This window comes from Giraffa tippelskirchi, chromosome 3, assembly GCF_054371585.1.
Source record: "Giraffa tippelskirchi isolate mGirTip1 chromosome 3, T2T-mGirTip1v1.2.pri, whole genome shotgun sequence".
In the NCBI taxonomy this organism is placed as follows: domain Eukaryota; kingdom Metazoa; phylum Chordata; class Mammalia; order Artiodactyla; family Giraffidae; genus Giraffa; species Giraffa tippelskirchi.
Window position 1 is genome coordinate 184,620,549 of NC_137277.1, and position 18,941 is coordinate 184,639,489.

General features: G+C 42.6%; 1 protein-coding gene across 2 annotated transcripts in view; it reads right to left on the reverse strand.

Moving 5' to 3' along the window:
• Positions 1-14,807: 14,807 nt before the first annotated feature.
• CLIC4 (chloride intracellular channel 4) overlaps positions 14,808-18,941 on the reverse strand; it is a 77,744-nt gene continuing 73,610 nt past the window's right edge. For both annotated transcript variants that reach the window (XM_081586676.1, XM_081586675.1), the window contains exon 6: positions 14,808-18,388. In XM_081586676.1, the coding sequence (XP_081442802.1) occupies positions 18,224-18,388 (165 nt within the window). In that variant the 3' untranslated portion in view covers positions 14,808-18,223. The remainder of the gene's footprint in view (positions 18,389-18,941) is intronic.

Sequence of the window (18,941 nt, forward strand, 5' to 3'; positions counted from 1 at the left end):
TTGAATATTCATTTTGGATGCTGACACTCCAAAACCTGATGGAGAAGAGCCAACTCATTGAAAAAGACCCTGATGCTGGGAAAGATTGAGGGCAGGAGGAGAAGGTGGTAACAGAGGATGAGATGGCTGGATGGCATCACTGACTCAATGGACAAGAGTTTGGGCAAACTCTGAGAGATACTGAGGGACAGGGAAGCCTGGAGTGCTGCAGTCCAATGGGTTGCCAAGAACCGAACATGACTGAGCAACTGAACAATAACAGTCCATACCACATGCCAAGGATGTTAGGCATATTAACTCAGTTAATCCACATACGATTTAACACACACATTACCATCTTCATCCTTCCCGGTTTACAGATGAGTGAGACACAGCTCTTCAAGGAACTTACCCAAGGCCACACAGTTAGTGGCAAAGCTGGGATTTGAACCTGGGCAGTCCCCCTCCACCAGTGGCACCGTGACATCTCTACTGTATCAGCACAGGGGCCTGTACACAATGTTGTTCCATTTCCTCCTTGTGGAGCTCTCAGAAGGGCTCTTTACCTGACTCGAGACTCCCAGAGCAACTGAGAAGCCTGATTTGAGATGGTCCAGGTGCCAGCATGATCTGAAGCTGGGGGAGGTGCCCATCTTCTTCTAAGGAGGAGAAGGGACGGGCACCGGAGGAATAAAGTAGACGCACGTGTGTGTACAGATGACACAGACACCGCCAAGCTCACCCAGGGTTAACCCTGCAAATCAAGGCCCAGCTGCTCATCGGACAGATGAGGAAACTGAGGCCCGGAGACAGGAAGTGCCCAAGTCTGGATGAGTCTGGTCAGGGCCTTGCAGAGGAAAGGGGAAGAACAAAGACCGCCCTTCGCCCCACAGGGCTTGCCCCACGTGGTCTTGCTCTCCGCGGGCAGTGAGGACGTCTTGAAATCCTATCTGCTTCCTGTGAGCAGCAAAAGGTGAGGCCGCCGGGGGAGGGTGGTCACAGCTGGGACCTGACAGCTCCAGCGCACCCCATCCTCAGCATCACCAGGGCAGGGCCCGGACAGAGGTGATGCCACGCTGGCCTGGAGCCACACCTCAGAATTCTGAGAATAAGCAGTGGCCCCGACACCCCTGAGGACACACCCAGACGTTCACAGTGGCAGATCGGAGGCGTGAAATTGCGGGTAATTTTTATTTCCTTCTTTGTACTTTCCCACAGTTTCCAAATTTTTATTGGGTGAGCACACACCAGTGTTATAATCAGGAAAAAATTACTATGCCTTTTTTTTCCCTCCAAGAGAAACCAAGGACATATTGCACGAAGTATTTCATCCAAATGAAGGTCAATTGTGTGACTCTTGTTAAATAAGAAGAGGAAATGGGAGAGGGTGCAAGGGGGATGACCAATATTTGTTGGGTGCCTATTGTGTGGCAAGCATAGGGCTAGGCACCCCTCGTTCATTATCTCTTCAGTCCTCACAGCGACCCCAGGAGTTTGGTGCCTTGATCCCCATTTTACAGATGGGGACGCTGAGAGTGAAAGCAACTTTCCACTCACCATGCTGCCTCTCCAAGAGGTGGCAGAAAATGCAGCTCCAAAACCAGTTCGGTGACTTCCCTGGCGATCCGGTGGTTAAGAATCCACCTTGTAATGCAAGGGACATGAGTTTGATCCCTGGTCCGGGAACTAAGACCCCACATGCTTCAGAGCAACTAAACCCCCACGGCAACTGAGCCTGCATGCTCTGGAGCCCAAGTGCCACAACTAGGGAGTCTGTGTGCTGCAACGAAAGATCCCACATGATGCAACTAAGACCCGACACATAATAAACAAACAAACAAGCGAACCAGTTTGCTTTAGAGTATCCATTATCTAGGGCTTCTTAGAGAAGAGTCACCAGTTTCTCACAATACAGCTGCCCTTCCAGCTGTTGTTTGCCAAGTCTTTTGATGACAGAAGATCATTTTATGTTCTGTATACAGTGTTTTATCTGGAAGTGTTAATGCCTAATGCAGATAAAGCTGCAGTGGATCCCATCTGCCATTTGGTTGCCGGTAGCACAGAAAATCAGTACAATCCTTTTTGGAAACGATAGGTAACAATAGAGCGAGACTCATAAACAGGTTAAGATCTTTTGAAGCAGGAATTCCATTCCCAAGCATGTATTTCTAAGAACTACTTCAGCAGAAAAAAATAGAAATTGACATGCATAAAGATGTTCGTGTCGGTATTAACTACAAGAGCAAATGACTTATAACACGACAAATGTGATTTTGTTGTTTAGTCGCAAAGTCGCGTCCAACTCGACCCCATGGGCTGTCCATGGAATTTCCCAGGCAAGAATACTGGAGTAGGTTGCCACTTCCTTCTCCGGGGGATCTCCCCGACTCAGGGTTCAAATACACGTCTCCTGCCACCTCTCCTACACTGCAGGCGGGTTCTTTACACCTGAGCCACCAGGGGAAGCCCCAACAATGTGATGGGAGATGCTTTAGAAAGTGACTTTTTATGATGAGTAGTTTCTCCATAGGTGGCAGCCAGTCTCCAAGTTGCCCTCTGTGAGTCTCACCTCCTGGTAGTCATGCCCTGGTGAAGTTCCCTTCTTGATGCTGAATAGAACTGACTTGGTAACCAGAAAGGTTGGGTGGAAGCGACCATGTGTGACTTCCAAGGAGAGGTCTTAGAAGATGTTGCACCTCCCCCCATTCATTCTGGAGGAGGCCAGCCACCACATTGTAAAGAAACCCAAGCCATGAAGAGGCCCTGCGGCCTCCTGCCAAGAGCCAGGTGAGTGCCCCACCTTGGGAATGGATGGCCAGCCCCAGTCAAGCCTTCAGATGACCACAGCCCTACCGGACATCTCAAGGGCAACCTCATGACAGGCCCTGGGCCAGAATTGCACAGCTAAGCTGCTCTTGACATTCTTAACAGATAGAAATTATGAGAGACAATAAATGCCATTGTTTTAAATCACTAGGATTTGGATTTGGGTCATTTGTTTGAAAGCAATAGACACGATAGAATTCACACAGCAGCAAAAGAAAAAGGTGATTAAACTACTGCTATTCATACAATAGCAGTAAGTTCACAAACACGATGAATTTCATAAACATGATGAATTTCACAAACATGATGTTAAGCAAAATAAGCCAGATACCAAAGAGGACATTTTCTATGATTTTATTGGCACAAAGATCCTAAACACTCAAAGTTAATCTTTGCTGTCTGCATAGTGGTTCTTTTTTTTGGGAGGGGAAGCAGGGTAGCCACTGGGACCAGTTAGGAGGGGGCCTCCAAGTGCTGATAAAGTTCCGCTTCATGGGCTGGGGGTTGTATAGTTTAAACAAGATCGGCCACATTCAGGGTGGTATGGCCATAGACTGGGGGCTGTATAGTTTAGATCATGGGTATGTTTCTTTTGTAAAAACTCATCAAGCTGTACATTTATGATTCATGCTCTAGTCTGTATGCACACTGTATTTCAATATGAAATGTCTTTCAATGATCATTGTATCGATACTGTTTGAAATCTAGAGACCTAAAATGAGGCTCTGGGCCATGAAAAGGGCAGAACTTCAGGAGAGCCTGTACAATGATGTGCAGTCCTGTAAAACACACACAGAAGGCAGGATGGAAAAAAGATGAAATGTTTGTGTTGTGAGGCAGGGATTCTGGGCAACTTAAAAATCTTCTAAGTATTTCATTTAGGAATGTATCATACTGTCTTGTCAGAGAGAATGAATAAAGGGCCAAGAGGTATAATACATTTTCATGGGGGGTCTAACCAGAAAATAAAATACGATCCTGTAAGGAGTAAGCTTTTTATTCACCCCAAATTTGACCACCCAGAATAACGCCTTCCCAGAGATTTCACAAGCTGTTCAAGTGCGGTTTCTCTAGCAGAATCAGTTATTGAAACTGCCATCCTCATTAAGCAGAGAAGTGGGCGCCCGTGCTCAAGGTTCGCAGTCCGGCTGGGCGTGGAGAGAAGCTAGGCCAGGCAGACAGGAGGTGTCGGCTACGTGGTGGGCAGGTATTATTAATTTGCTGTGAAGTAAGGAAATGTGTGGGCCTGGAGGAGCCCTCCCAGTGCTGATAGCAATAGAATCAGAAATATCACCTTCAATTCCCCAAACAGCTGCAGGCTCAGAAGACAGTGGAGAAAATTCTCCAATTTCACTGAGCTATAAATTTTGGATTTCCCATAACAGCTTTCCAGAACAGGTTCCACATTGTTCTCAGCAGAAATCACACATTACAATATTCGGTAGCATCCTGAAGACACAGACTCTGGCACACTCCTTCCATATGTCCTCTCCCAGCTCAAAAACAGTCGGTGGATTCCCCCACCTGTAACCCCCAGCACAACCTTAAAAAGTGTCCCTGATCTGGCCCAGCATGGTAAAAAGTGACAAATACAAGCCAGGCACCCCAGACTGTGTCACCTCCGGCCACCTGGCCAAGGGCCCACTGTATCTATCACCTGGGAACTCCCTTCACCAAATGATCTTTACATGGGGAAGGGCTTTCTAAGCTTCAAAGCTGTGGAAGAAACCACAGAGGAAATGCTTGACGGTGCCACGCTACATAAAAACAAGAAATTCCGGTGAGATTAAGAAAATCAAGCAAAAGTAAAAGACAAACAACTGCGGGAAAATGTTTGCAACAAATACCACAGACAGATGGTGAGGACCCTTACTTTATAAAGAACCCACATAAATCAGTTTTAAAGATACATATACAAAGATGCTCATGGATAAAAGGGCAAATGACTTAATAAAAAGCAAATATAAGAGGCTAACAAACATTTGGAGGGGGAAAGAATGCTCGATCTCTCTAAAGGTCAAAGAAATGCAAATAGCAATGAGATAGATTAAGCTATCACAGACACTGCTCCCTGCGACCTGGAGCACAGAGGGATAGCATTCGTGTAGGCACTGGGGCGTATGAATTCGTGAGCTATTTCTGGCAAGCCACTTGGTGATCTTTATCAAAAGTCTGAAAAATGCTCCTACTTTGTTCACATTTTTTTTAACTGTTTCTTTAGAAACTTTTCAGCAAATAATTTGTTGATATTTATCAATCTTCTTGAGATGTTTGTACTTTCGACTCATATTTCTGATTATTTTCTCCAAAATCTGAAAGTTGACATGCGGCTGGAGATGGATGTACGTAAAGAGATGTCTGCTGCAATGTGAACAGGCTATAACGAAAAGCTGGAAAGAACCTAAGTGACCTACAGCCGGAGAGTGAGTGAGGCAATTACCGTACGTCCATGTGACTAAAAGCACTGGGTAAAAAAACCTTATAACAGTCAAGGGTTCCAAACGATGTGGGGAAATGCTTATGAGGTAATAGGTTTGCAGTGGGAAGTAAGCTCTCAATTTCTTAAAGAAAAAAAAAATTTAGCCAATAGAAGGGAAAACACACCACACATGGATTGCTTCTGGCTGGTGAACTTATGGGAAATTTGTATATGTGCTTCTTTACCGTTTTCTGTGCTTTCCAAATCTTCAGTGTGCAGAATTACTTTGATAATCACTTAAGTAGTCAAAATTTGTAAAAAAAAAAAAAAGTTATTTTTCTTGATACAGTCGATTTTTCTAGTGAAAAGCAATTGTTCCCTTTATGAATTGACACATAGGTTCAACAAATATTCATGAGCAAATGAATGAATAATGCTTTTAAGACTCTTGTGAATGGTTTCTCACTTTCTGTTTTTATTGCCTGGTTATTTGTGTATATGTCTTTCTCCCTCGTGACCCTGGAAGGTCTCAGAAGGCAGAAATCATGTGTCTCTATTTATTCACATCCAGCCAGTGCCTTGAACCCATGAGGAGCTCCAAATGTTATTTTTAAATGAATGGAGCATATCATACAGTTAAGCATTTTTTCACATGAGATAAAGATTCAGGATGCCAAAGACTATGTTAAACCCAAGCCTCCCAAAGGAGAACTCCCTGAAAGCCAAGAACAAGGAGATCAAAAAAGGGATTTTTGTGGCAACTCTGCCCCAACCCAGGAGCCATCAGGTGTTTATGCCAAAGCTGCTGTCTAGTCCTGAAAGCCCTGTCCTGGGAGTCCTCATGCCGCAGTTAACTACCTACGGGACCCTGGGCAAGTCACTCATCCTTAGTTCACTCTTGGGTGAACCAAAGGTGCTGGAGTATTTCTAGCTTGCTGTCACTAGGATTTCTAAAAAGCATCTGATAGTGAACGTTGGGTTTGGAATCCCAAGGTGAAAGGGATCTTCAGAACATGACAGAATTTTTCTTAAAAAAGAAAAAAGCAAAACACCCTCTATTGATAAACCAAATCAATAATGTGCACCCATGAGCTGGGCTCCACTTCATTGACATTTTTGTCTTTATCGTCAATCTTAGTAATTAAATTAGGCAAACTTAAGACCCTGGGTTCCTGGAGCATCTGTAGAGATAAGCAACAATTCCTCTTGTAGTCAATGATTTCAGAAAATGAGATGACTCATTGAAATGTCAGTGTTTCCAGTGAGGGCAGGGAATGGAGAGGACCCTGGGCTTTTCTTCTCTTGCCCCTCCTTGGTCCAGAATTCTCCCATTCATCCGCAGCAAGGTGGTTTCGCTGGTTTACAGTGACCTCTGCAGACAGCGGGGAGTTGCACGTCTGTCTCTGAGAAAGAGCTGGAGAGGCCCTTCCTGCTCTCCCGGGCCTCCCAGAGTCCCCTCTTATCAACCAGGACCCTCTCGATCACACAGAAATGGAGCGCCGGCCCTGAAGCTTGGTTCTTGGTGTTAGAGCCCTGAGCTCCGCTTGCTTTGTCCCCACTTGCATGCGCTTCAGAGACGAGCTGGGCATGGTATAACCAGGAACTCCCAAACTCCCCACGAGAAAAGTCCAGTGGGAAGCTCAGGGCTTCTCCACCACAGCGCCACGGAATCAGCCTTCTTGTGTCCCCAACTTGAGCCCCTTCCAACACTGGAGAGGCGACAGCCAGGAGCCCAGTGCTCTGGAGCCAGATGGCCTCCATCCGCTCTTGACTGCATGAGCTTGGGCAAATTACTGGACCTCTGGATGCTCAATGTTCCTTATCTTTAAAATGAGGTTAATATTCCAAGAGACTGTTGACAAGCTGAAAAGATGAAACAGTTACCTATACTAAAAATATATTTATACCTATATGTATATAAAGTCGGGAAATTGGCAGGGGCTTTCCTTGGTGGCTCAGAAGGGGAAGAATCCGCCTGCAATGCGAGACACCCAGATTCGATCCCTGGGCTGGGAAGATGCCCTGGAGAAGGGAATGACTATCCACTCCAGTATTCTTGCCTGGAGAATTCCACGGACAGAGGAGCCCGGCGGGCTACAAGTCCATGGGATCACCAAGAGTAGGGCACACGGTGTTTAAGGAAAAGCATTTTTTCTTCTTTGACTGGGGAACCTGGAGAACAAAGAAACGCTGGAAGGAACGGAAGCAGGTGCATTTCTTATAAGAAATGAGATCAGAAATGGGTGGCTGGCTTTTTCTTCCCATCCCCGACCCCCGCCCTCAAAGGCCTTCCCAAAGGCACCTCGCCTCCCTTGAGGCCAGTCCCCCCTCCAAGGCCGTCTTGCAGGCGGGGCGCTCCTCCTGGGGGACAGGGTCAAGTTCAGGGCGGGAACCCCCCTCGCGGAGGCGTGCGGGCGGGTCTCCTCTGCGGCCGGCGGGCAGCGGGGCACCTTGCGGGACCTGGACCCGGGGGTGAGGGACCCATCCCCTGACGCGAGGGCGAAGCGGGGAGGAGGCCGGGGCCTTAACGTCGGCTGCACCCCGGGCCTCGCGTCCCAACTACCCCCAGACTTGCTAAAAGTTTCGCCTCCGAGGCGCTTCCTCCAGCCGCCGCGGGCCGAGCGCGTGCAGAAGTGCGCAAAGACCTGTTAAGAAGCGGGCTCCGCGCGCGGCCCCGGGCCGGGAGGCGGGTGGGCAAACCAGAGCCCCCCGGCGATCTGACCTCAAAGCAGGGTCCCGCACCCCCCCGGCCCCTACCCCGCGAAAAGGGTGCGAGCCGGGCCCGCTGAGCCTGCGGCGGGCTGCAGGGGCGGAGATGAGCGGCGGCGCGGGGCGCGTCGGTTCGCCACAGGAAGGAGGGAAGAGGCCGGAGGCGCCTTCACAGCGCGGCAGCCCTGACAGATCTGATAAGAGGAAGGAAGCCCTCGACGCGGCTGAGCCGAGCTGCCGGCTCCCCAAACCGACGAGGTCCTGCAGCTGTCACGGCCCCTGCGGGCGCGCGGCGGCTGGGCCGAAAGGCCGGGGAGCCTGCGCCCCCTGCCGGTCGTTCGGAGCGACGGTCCCGGGGCCCGGAGAGCCGGCCTGGCTGCGGGGACCAGGGCGCGGCCACCGCCTCCTCCGCAGTTCAGTTCAGTTCAGTTCAGTCGCTCAGTCGTGTCCGACTCTTGGCGACCCCATGGACTGCAGCACGCCAGGCCTCCCTGTCCATCACCAACTCCCAGAGTTTACTCAAACTCACGTCCATGGAGTCCGTGATGCCATCCAACCATCTCCTCGTCTGTCGTCCCCTTCTCCCTTCAATCTTAGGTGGTAAAGGCCCTGGGTGGGTAAATCCCCGGTGGTGGTGGTGGTGGTGGTTGGGGGGTTACGGGGCTTGCCTGGGCCTGGATCCTCTACCTTCGGCTCCCTGCCAGACACCGCAGAGAAAGAATCACAGGGCCAGGTTTGCTCCAGCTGGACTCTGCTTACCTAGTAGTGTTTAGTCTCTCAGTCGTGTCCGACTCTGCGATCCTGCGGACTGTAGCCAGCCAGCCTCCTCTGTCCATGAGGACTCTCCAGGCCAGAAGACTGGAGTGGACTGCCATTCCCTCCTCTAGAGGATCTTCCTGACCCAGGGATGGAACCCGGATCTCTTGCGTTGCAGGCAGATTCTTTACCCGTTTGAGCTACCGGGAAGACCCTGGCAACCCAAATAGCTTGGCTGTCCCGGGGTCGGAGCCAAGCCCACCCTACTGAGAAAAGTATAGAAGCACTTCTAAAGATGGCAGAGCACTGCTCCAGGGCTCTGATTTTGCTGTCGCTTCCTAGCTGTGTGTGTGACCTTGAGCAAGTTCCCTGTGCTTCAGTTTCCTCATTCATAAAATGGAAATCATAGTCTCCACCCCACAAGGTTGTAGGGAAGACTGAGTTAATACATGTAAAAGTGCTTAGAACAGCTTCCTGGCTTAGTGCACATATGTCTGTGTTAAATTGTTTAAATTTCACTGTAGGGTGAGGGCTTGTTGAACTTGCTGTAACTGGTTCCTTTTCCTGGGGATTTTCTTGCTGTCTTTTATATATATATATATATAATTTTATTTATTTTTGGCTGTGCTGGATTGTCCTTGCTGCTCGGGCTTTCTCTAGTTGTGGAGAAGGGGGGCTACTCTCTAATTGTGGTGGAAGGGTTTCTCATTGCCCTGTCTTGTCTTGTTGTGGAGCACAGGCTCTAGGGTGGGCAAGCTTCAATAGTTGCAGTTCCTGGACTCTAGAGCACAGACTCACTAGTTGTGGCACAGGGCTTAGTTGCTCCGATGCAGAGGAAAAATAAAAACTTCCCCCAGCAGGGGTCGAACCTGTCTCTTGCGTTGACAGGCAGACTCTTTACCACTGAGCCACCAGGGAAGCCCTCTTGCTGTCTTTCATCCAAGCCTATTTTCGTTCAGTTCCACTGCATTGGGAGAACTTACTTTGTATGATGCCACTCCTTTGAAATGCGTGGAGGCTTGCTTCCTGGGCCAGCATATGGACTGCTATGCTAAAATCTCCATGTGCACCTGAAAAGAATGTACATTCTGCAGCTGTCAGATGTAATGTTCCAATGTCAATTAAGTCAAATTAGTTAATTGAGTTATTCCTTACTGAGTATGTGGGTGTGTGTGTGGTTCATTTCCTGCTTATTCTATTAGTTAGTGAGAGAGCTGTTAAAAATCTCCTTATGATAGTGAATTTGTCTATTCCTCCTTTCAGCTTCACTAACTTTTGCTGTATGTATCCGAGGCTGTGTTATTAGATGAGTATAAATTTAGGACTCTTGTATCTTCCTAGTGAATAAAACTTTCATAATTATAAAAGGGCATTATACATGTCTATATTGTAAAATGTCCTTCTTTGTCTCTGGTAAATACTTCTTGCCTCAAAGCCTGCTTTTTATGATGATTACATCTGCTTTCCTGTTTGCTGTGTCAATGAAATAACTGTTACATCCGTGAATTTCAAACTTTCTGTGTCATTATAAAGTTTGTTTCTTGTAAATGTTGTATGTTGGGTTTTGATTATTTAAACAGTTTCATACGCCCTTTTAGTTGGATTGTTTAGCCCACTTATACTGACTATAACTAATGGTGTAGACTTTACAGCTAACCTTTTGCTGTTTTTCCAATTAGTCCTATCCTTTGTTCCTTTAGTCCTTTTTTCTTTTGGAGTCCCTGGATTTTTAAAAAATTCCATTTTCCTCTTGCATCTTAGATTTTTTGAAATGTATTAATATACTCTTGAAGCTTAGATTTTTAAGCTTTTTTTAAGTTATCCTAACAATACCTAAGCTTCTCTAGAGATTACAATATTTATGATTTATTAGTTTTTTTTTAAAATTAGTACTTTTACCATTTGCCAAGTACAAACACTTAACCCTTTCTTCTACCCTTCCACACTATATTTTAACAATATATGTCCTCAAGACATTACTGCTGTTTAAAATAGTCAATATTCTTTCATATTTGCCTGTATATTTACCGTGTTCATTGCTCTTCATTCTTCCTTCCAGTTCTATACTACCACCTGGGGTCGTTTTCCTTTAGGCTGAAGTCCTTCCTTAAGTATTTTTGTAGCACATGTCTGCTGGTGCTTAATTCTCTCAGCTTTTGTCTGTCTGAAAATGCCTTTAGTTTGCTTTTGAGAATATCTTCACTAAGTTGGCAATTCTAAGTTGGCAGATCTTTCTCAGGACTTTTAAGATTCTGGCTTCCAGAGTTTCTGCTGAAAAGTCAGCCACTGCTCCTTCAAAGGTTACATATTTCTCTCTGGCCGGCTTGAGAATTTTCTGTCTTTGGTTTCCAGCAGTCTGACTAAGACATTCTTAAGTGTGCCTTTTGGTTTTGCTTTTACTCCATAATGAATTTGCTGAGTTTTATGAATCTGTAGGTTAAAGTTTGTCAACAATTTTGGAAAATTCTCAGCCATTATTCCATCAAACATTGGTTCTGCCCCATTCCCTGTTGTCTGGGACCTCAGTTACATGTATCTTTAGGTTGTGTCACCGTGTTTCTTATGCTCTTGTTTTTTTGTTTGGTTTGTACATTCTTTTTACTCTTTGCTTCCATTTGAAATTTTCTGTTGGCTTATCTCCTGCTCTGTGCACTCTGCTGTTAAACCCACACAGTGAGTTCTTAATTTCAGATGTGAGCTTTTATTGCAATATTCTTTTCAAATAGCTTGAGGTCTAATTCACAAACTGCAGAATTCACCCATGTTAGGCAAACAAAATTAAATTTTTTTGGTAAATTTATACAGTTGGGCAGCCATTAGCACAATTTCCCCCCTTTCTTCTTTAAGAATATATTCTGGATGACATTTAAATTGAAATTGAAGTCAAATACAAAGGAAATAGACATCACTAGCTTTGCCAAATGGCACCCCACTCCAGTACTCTTGCCTGGAAAGTCCCATGGACAGAGGAGCCTGATAGGCTACAGTCTATGGGGTCGCTGAGAGTCAGACACGACTGAGCGACTTCACTTTCACTTTTCCCTTTCATGCACCGGAGAAGGCCATGGCAACCCACTCCAGTATTCTTGCCTGGAGAATCCCAGGGACGGCGGAGCCTGGTGGGCTGCCGTCTATGGGGTCGCACAGAGTCGGACACGACTGAAGAGACTTAGCAGCAGCAGCAGCAGCAGCTTTGCCAATCAACCTGTCTATACACTGCTTATCCAAAACTTTTAAATAGGCAGATTGGCTCCCTTGTAACTTTTAAAAATTGAGATATAATTCATATATCATAAAGTTTACCTTTTAAAGTATACAACTCAGTGGGTTTTAGTATATTCACAAAGTTGTGCAATCATCAATATTAGCTAATTCAAGAACACTCATTTTCATCACTCCAAAAAGAAACCTGTAGTCACTAGCAGTTATTTCCCATTCTCTCCTTCCCCAGCTCTTAGCAACCACCAATTTATTGTCTATAGATTTGTCTATGCTGGCCATTTCATGTAAATGGAACCATATAATATGTAGCCTTTTTGTGTCTGGCTTCTTTCACTGAGCATGTTTTCAAGATTCACGTTGTAGGTTGTATCAGTATTTTTAATGGCCAAATAGTATTCCACTATATGGACATTTTATCCAGTCACTGGTTGATGACTATTTGCTTCCATTTGGGGCTACTATGAAAAACCATGCCATGAGGATCTAAGTACAATGATGTAGTTTTCATTTCTCCTGGTTATAAACCTAGAAGTGGAACTGCTGGGTAAGTATTACTAGTTCTATGCTTAGCTTTTTGAGGAACTGCCAAAGTGGCTGTACCATTGTACATTCCCACCAGCAATGTATGGATGAGTTCTAATTTATCCACGTCACTGCAAACACTGATTGTCTGTCTTCTTGATTATAGCCATCCTAAAGGGTGTTTTTTACGGCTTTTGATTTATATTTCCCAATGACTAATAATGTTAAGCTTCTAAGTGTTTATTGGTCATCTGTAGATCTTCTTGGGAGAAATGTACATTTAAACCCTTGTTCATTTTCTGATTGGGTTGTGGTGTTTTGTTTGGCCATACAACATGGCATGCAGGGACCTTAAGTTCCCTCACCAGGGATTGAATCTATGCCCCCTGCAGTGGAAGCAGAGTCCTAACCACTGGACTGCCAGCAAAGTCCCCAGTTGGGCTGTCTATTATTGAGTTGTAACAATTCTTTATACGTTCTGGATACTAGACCCTTATCTACAACCTGTATCTAAAACAGACCTCTCATGTCTGTTTGCGGTCAATTCCCACTCCCAACCCTGTTGTTCACTTGCTCAGTCATGTCTGACTCTTTGTGAATTCCCAACCCTAGTAACAGGCAACCACTAAGCTACAGCTGCTGTTTCAGGTAAGCCTGCCTTCTAATGAAATTTTGTCTCCTAAGTATTGTGTCATTGTGGGACATTTCACTCTGCCTTTGGTGGCCCTGGGCTTAGCTTCTGGCATGGCATGTAGAGCTCTGGAATTCAGCACATGTCCTGGGAGAAAATCACTCATTTATTTAAGGTGTCTCAGGTTTCCAGTATGCCGTCACCAAGGACCTTATATTTTCTTTTACCCAGTAGTGCCCCTCTGCATGGGTTAAACCCAATCTTCAGTTCTCGGCCCAGAAACAGCAAATGCTCCTTAAGGAAAAAATGGCCAGACCATCAATTTACCTCAGAAAGGCTTCCTTCTCTGAAATCCAATTCATTTAGTCCTTATTGCTTCCACAGGTTTCTGATGTTTAAAAGCAGTATTGAATTCCTGGTATTTTAAACCAGTTTTTTCTGGTAGTTGCAGCAGAAGTGTTGTGTTGATGCTACCTAATATATCCTACCCATCAATTATATTAAGCTTTTAAGACTTTATATCCTGTCAAGCAAGTTTCTTTTCTGTCTCTCTCCTTCCAGAAATATGTTGGCTATTTGGGGAGCCTACTTCTTACACATGAATGTTTTAAATCCATTTATCTGTGTCCCAAAAAAAATCTTCTTGGGATTTTGTTGGGAAAATATATTGAATTTATAAATTACTTAAGACAATTGAAATTCTTATAACTTTTACATTCTCCATCCACAAACGTGGTATACCTATCCATTGAGTAGGTTTCTTTTAGGTCCTTTAATAATATTTTGTACTTTTCTCCATCAAGGAATTGCACATACTTTATCAGGTTTTATCCCAAATACCTTAGAGATGATCTTTTAAAAGTACTTTTTAAAAATAGGTAATGTATTTATGGTACAAATTTCCAAAAGCTCAAAAAAGTAACACTGACAATTTTCATCCATTTTTCTGTCACCCAGTTTTCTTTTAGAAGAAATGAATGTTACTAGTTTATTTATTTGTAATGTGGTTAATGTTAGTATATAGTTCAATCTTATATCTAGTAAGCAACTGAATTTTATTATTTCTAATAGGTTATTTTGAGTTTCTTTTTTATATATGTATCATCTACAAAGCAGAAGTCACTTGGTCCATCTTTTTCCATTCCTTACTCCTTTTACTGATTTTACTGCATTGGTGTAGGATACCTCTAATACGGTAGTTATGTAAAATAGGAATGGCAACCCACTCCAGTACTCTTGCCTGGAAAATCCCATGGACGGAGGAGCCTGGTGGGCTGCAGTCCATGGGGTCGCACAGAGTCGGACACGACCTGAGAGACTTCACTTTCACTTTTCACTTTCATGCATTGGAGAAGGAAGTGGCAACTCACTCCAGTGTTCTTGCCTGGAGAATCCCAGGGACAGTGGAGCCTGGTGAGCTGCCATCTATGGGGTCGCACAGAGTCGGACATGACTGAAGTGACTTGGCAGCAGCTGTGATAGAAGGCAATCGTATTTTGCTTCTGATTTAAATGAGAGGGCTTGTTTCACATTTATATATGAAATTTGCTGTAGGTTTTTGGCAGATGTCTTCATTGGGTTAAAAAAAAGTTAATCTTTGGTCCTGTTTTGCTAAGAATGGGTACCGCGAAAGTTTTTGTAAGTTACTTTATGCACCTACTGAGATGATCGTATGGTTTTTCCCTTTAATCTAGTAAATGTGCTGAATTGCCCACCCAAGAAAAACAAAGGTAGTCTCAAATAAACACTTTTACCCCAAATTGTTATTTATTTTCATGAAGGGGGGAAAAAAGAACCTTTTATGATAGTGAAAATATACTTTATTTTTTAATACAATAGCTGCCAGCAATATACTGGTTCCAGAGAGAGAAAAGAAAATACAAGCATTCTATAATAAGCTTTCATTTTCCTTTTCAAGTAATTAAAAAAAAAAACTTCAATTCTGTTCAACATTATGATTTGGGGGAGTTGAAATTTTTTTCCATAATAAAAGTATAATTTTGATAGCCCCAACGTTGGTAATCTGTAAAGGATGGAATAAAAATGACGATACGGTATAACAATAATGAATGCTTCCCTCTCTTTAAATCAAATACTGATTATAACCAGTGTAAGAAATTGGTTAATCAATAAACTTGATGAAATGTGTATCAAAATGTTCATGAAAAAATAATTTCTATGTCTCTCATTTTTACCATGTAGATATTTTCTAAATGGATTATTTTAAATGCACAGAAATAAAAGCTATCTACATGCAGCTCTAAAGAGATCAAAACAGAAGTAAATGTGCCTAAATTCTAAAGTCAATCAAATGAGTGTAAGAATAAATGTGAGAAACCTCTTCATTGTATACAGATTGCTCAAGGGTTTAAAGATAGTTGTATAAGCCGAAGTTACCAAGAAATAAAATCTTGTATGAATTTTATCACAAAAGTCAACAATCTTGGTAGAAGAAAATAACAGAACTATACAGAAAATCCACATCTATATTTTTTTTAAAGGGGGAAGTTATATCAATTGAAATAGTAGACAGCCTTCCAAATGCTGAACACAAATATTTCTCAGAATCCCTTGGAAACTATAAGATCGTCTATTATTCAGACTCTTATCTGGTTTAAGTGGAACAAAAGGGGTCTAAATGAAGGGGGGAATGATTCAGTAGTTGTAGAAATAATATCAGATGATTTCTATTATGTCAACCCATACACTACATGAACTGCCATGAAAATTTTTCATGTCCCAAATCTCCCAAGATTGTAAGCTATGATTTTTCCACAAATGTAAGATAGGGTAAAAAAGGTATGTTCTAGAATCATCTTTTTTTACTATCTTTTGTCCATTTGCCAATCTCAATCTCATCTGACTTTCTTGATGAAGTAATAAGATCTGTCTTTTGACAGAAATATAACTCTGCCTTCATCAAAATTATAACAGATAGATCCTCCCTTCCTTGGACATCTAGAGAGACAGCCAAGTGTAATTAATCATGGGGTACATTTTTTAAAAAGAAGAAGAGAATAAACATTCAAAGTGAAACTCTTAACCACTGAATTTCAGAATGTATTCTTCGTCCCCGTTTTGAGGACTGGAGCTCTTCCCTCATTAGCTCTACACTGCATCACTTAGTCCACCATCCACTTGAAACAGATGCCCTACTTCTCCCGAATTATGCTTTAAGCTATGAGGCAAGATTCAGTATCACCTGACGCCAAGTTAGTCCTATTGCAAAAGTAAGTGAAAAGTGAAGATAGCTGTCTATGTGTCCTGGTGCAGAGGTGATGCAATTCACCCACGAAAGCTGCTGCCATAGAATTTCTCAATATATAACCTGATAGTGCTTCTTCCTGGAACAAGATAAGTCATCATCCAATACTTTACTACAAAAGGGTGGGTACCCTAACTTTTGATCAGCAATAAGGAGTTCTAAAAAAGGTAAAGCAAAGAAATCTCCCTGAGCCAAATGGATACAATATGGAGTTTTTCTTATCTTTCAACACCAAGCTAATTACTGATAGATTTAAATAAATGCATAATGCTTATAAAAAAATCAGGCTGCTTCCATAAAGCCAGTGTTTACTAAATGTTAACATATCATAGGGAAAAAAACATTGCCATTTAAAGCAATATACTTAAAATTTCCAAAAACAGCCTATGAGAAATAGCACTTCTTAAACAAGTTAGGTATAAAAATGACCAAAAACATTACTATAGTCACAACCACAGTCTTTGGAGTAGTACACAGAAAGTCATTTTTTTCTTTTTTTAAGTGAATAAATACTTAGCAAACTTTTATTTTCATCAAGTTTATCCTCCCGTGTTACAACACAAAAAATTCCTGGTTTAGGACTTCAGTTTAAGAAACAAACATGCAGAGTGCTATTCCTCAATGTAGCTTTGGAAAAATTTAATTGAAGGAAATGCAATGATTGAGATTAGGCAAAACTGCAGTAAATATGAAGTCACCATCACAACTATAATTGAGTCCAAAAGGAGCGAACCATCCTCTACCTGAAGTCTAACAGTAAATGGGGGTGGGATAACAACCTGTTTTATCTTGTTTTTAATATAGGATTTATACTGCCCTCTTTGGATTACCCACATTAAATATGCTTTATAAACAAAATTCTACTTGATATTTTGATAAACCCATGCTATATTCCTTAGGTTAACTTTTACATTACTAATCATTGTACTGCTAGGGCTAAATGAACTAAATATCAGTTTATGTAGTGTTGCTCAAAAGATCTACAGACAGCAAGGCTGATGCTTACCTTAAAAAAGAGCACTTTTAAAATAAAGGAAGAAAGCAATAATGTTCCAAATGAATGGCACTGGACAAAATACATATAACCAGTAACACATTTAGACTGAGTGTATCAGGTGTCCATTGGTTTTTCTTATATTCATAATATGCTTGAGAAGATCTTGAAAATACCATCCTTCCCTCTAAACTTACAGCTTCTACGTAGTGTCAGATGTTATCATTAGTATGAAAGAAAAATGCTTTCAGGCAAAAGTAAAAATCCATGTACAAAGTAAAATAACAAAATCTGCACTGACTTTCTGTAGAAAGCACTCTCCTCGGGTGGTAACATCCTTTAGTATATATCCAGGATAGACTAAACTGAAATATAATATTTTGATACAGTAGCAATCCTTTCATATACTCTTACTAAATATTATAAAATTCCAAAAATACATAAATATTCCTTGTACCACGCATTATGCACCAGTTTGGGCCTGACTGAAGGGGTCATGGCTACTATTTATTTTTTTACTTTTCTATGGTTACTATTTTAACAGTTGAACAGTGCACCTCAAAAGTTCTGTCATCGATACAGTGAATGGACACAGTGGTGAGGGCTCCAGAGGGATGGCAAACTACCTTTAAAGTGAAACTTTGTGATAGAGTGTCTCCAAATTGGAGGAGAGGAGGATCTGGGCTAGGAGATATAGGCAGGGTAAAGAAATTTTAAAATAATACTGCTTAGGAGTATATATATTTCAAGACAGCTACTATACCTTGTCTATCCTTTATCCTAATCTGGAATAACTGCATGTTCGTGCCAAACAAAGTTTCTACTTTCTAGGAAGAGGAGCAGAGGGAAAGTATGTTCTTAGCAGGGGAGATGTGAAGACATTTCTCTCATAGTGCTCTTTTATTTGGTAAGTCTTTTGGCTACATCACTATATGCTATTTCAACCTCCTTATCACTGGGGCAGGTGTTGGTGAACTCATCCCTACTGTAGGCATTAGTCAGGTATCTCCAGATGCCAGTCATTCCTTTTGGAATATCGAAGTTACGATATTTTTTTGCCACCACCTGAAATACAAAGAGATTGAAAGTTAATGCTTATATGCCATGTCTTATAAACCAGACATATATATGATTTTAGAGCAAATTAATTCCATGAATCTCTCAAAACTGCCTCTACTTGAAGTCTGTCCCCTTCATTATAACTAGATGTTAAAATCATGATAAGGACCACAAACTACACCAGAGATTCAGAAGGGTGGTGGTGACTGCAAATGCCTGTGTTTACCAAAAAGAGAAACAGTCAAGTGTAATCACCGGGTAAATACTTTAAAACATACACACTAGTTTAGGTCTTCTGCCCATTTTTTGATTGGGTTGTTTTGATGTTGTTAAAAATCATGAAATGTTTGTAAATATTTTCTCGCAATCTGTGGGTTGTCTTTTCATTTTGTTTGCTTCCTTTGCTGTGCAAAATTTTTGAGTTTAGGTAGGTCCCATTTGTTTATTTTTGTTTTTATTTCCATTATTATGAGAGATGGATTGAAAAAGATATCGCTGCAAACATATACACTAGTTGAGATCTGTTTTTCTTGACCTTGATCTTTAGTGCACAACTATC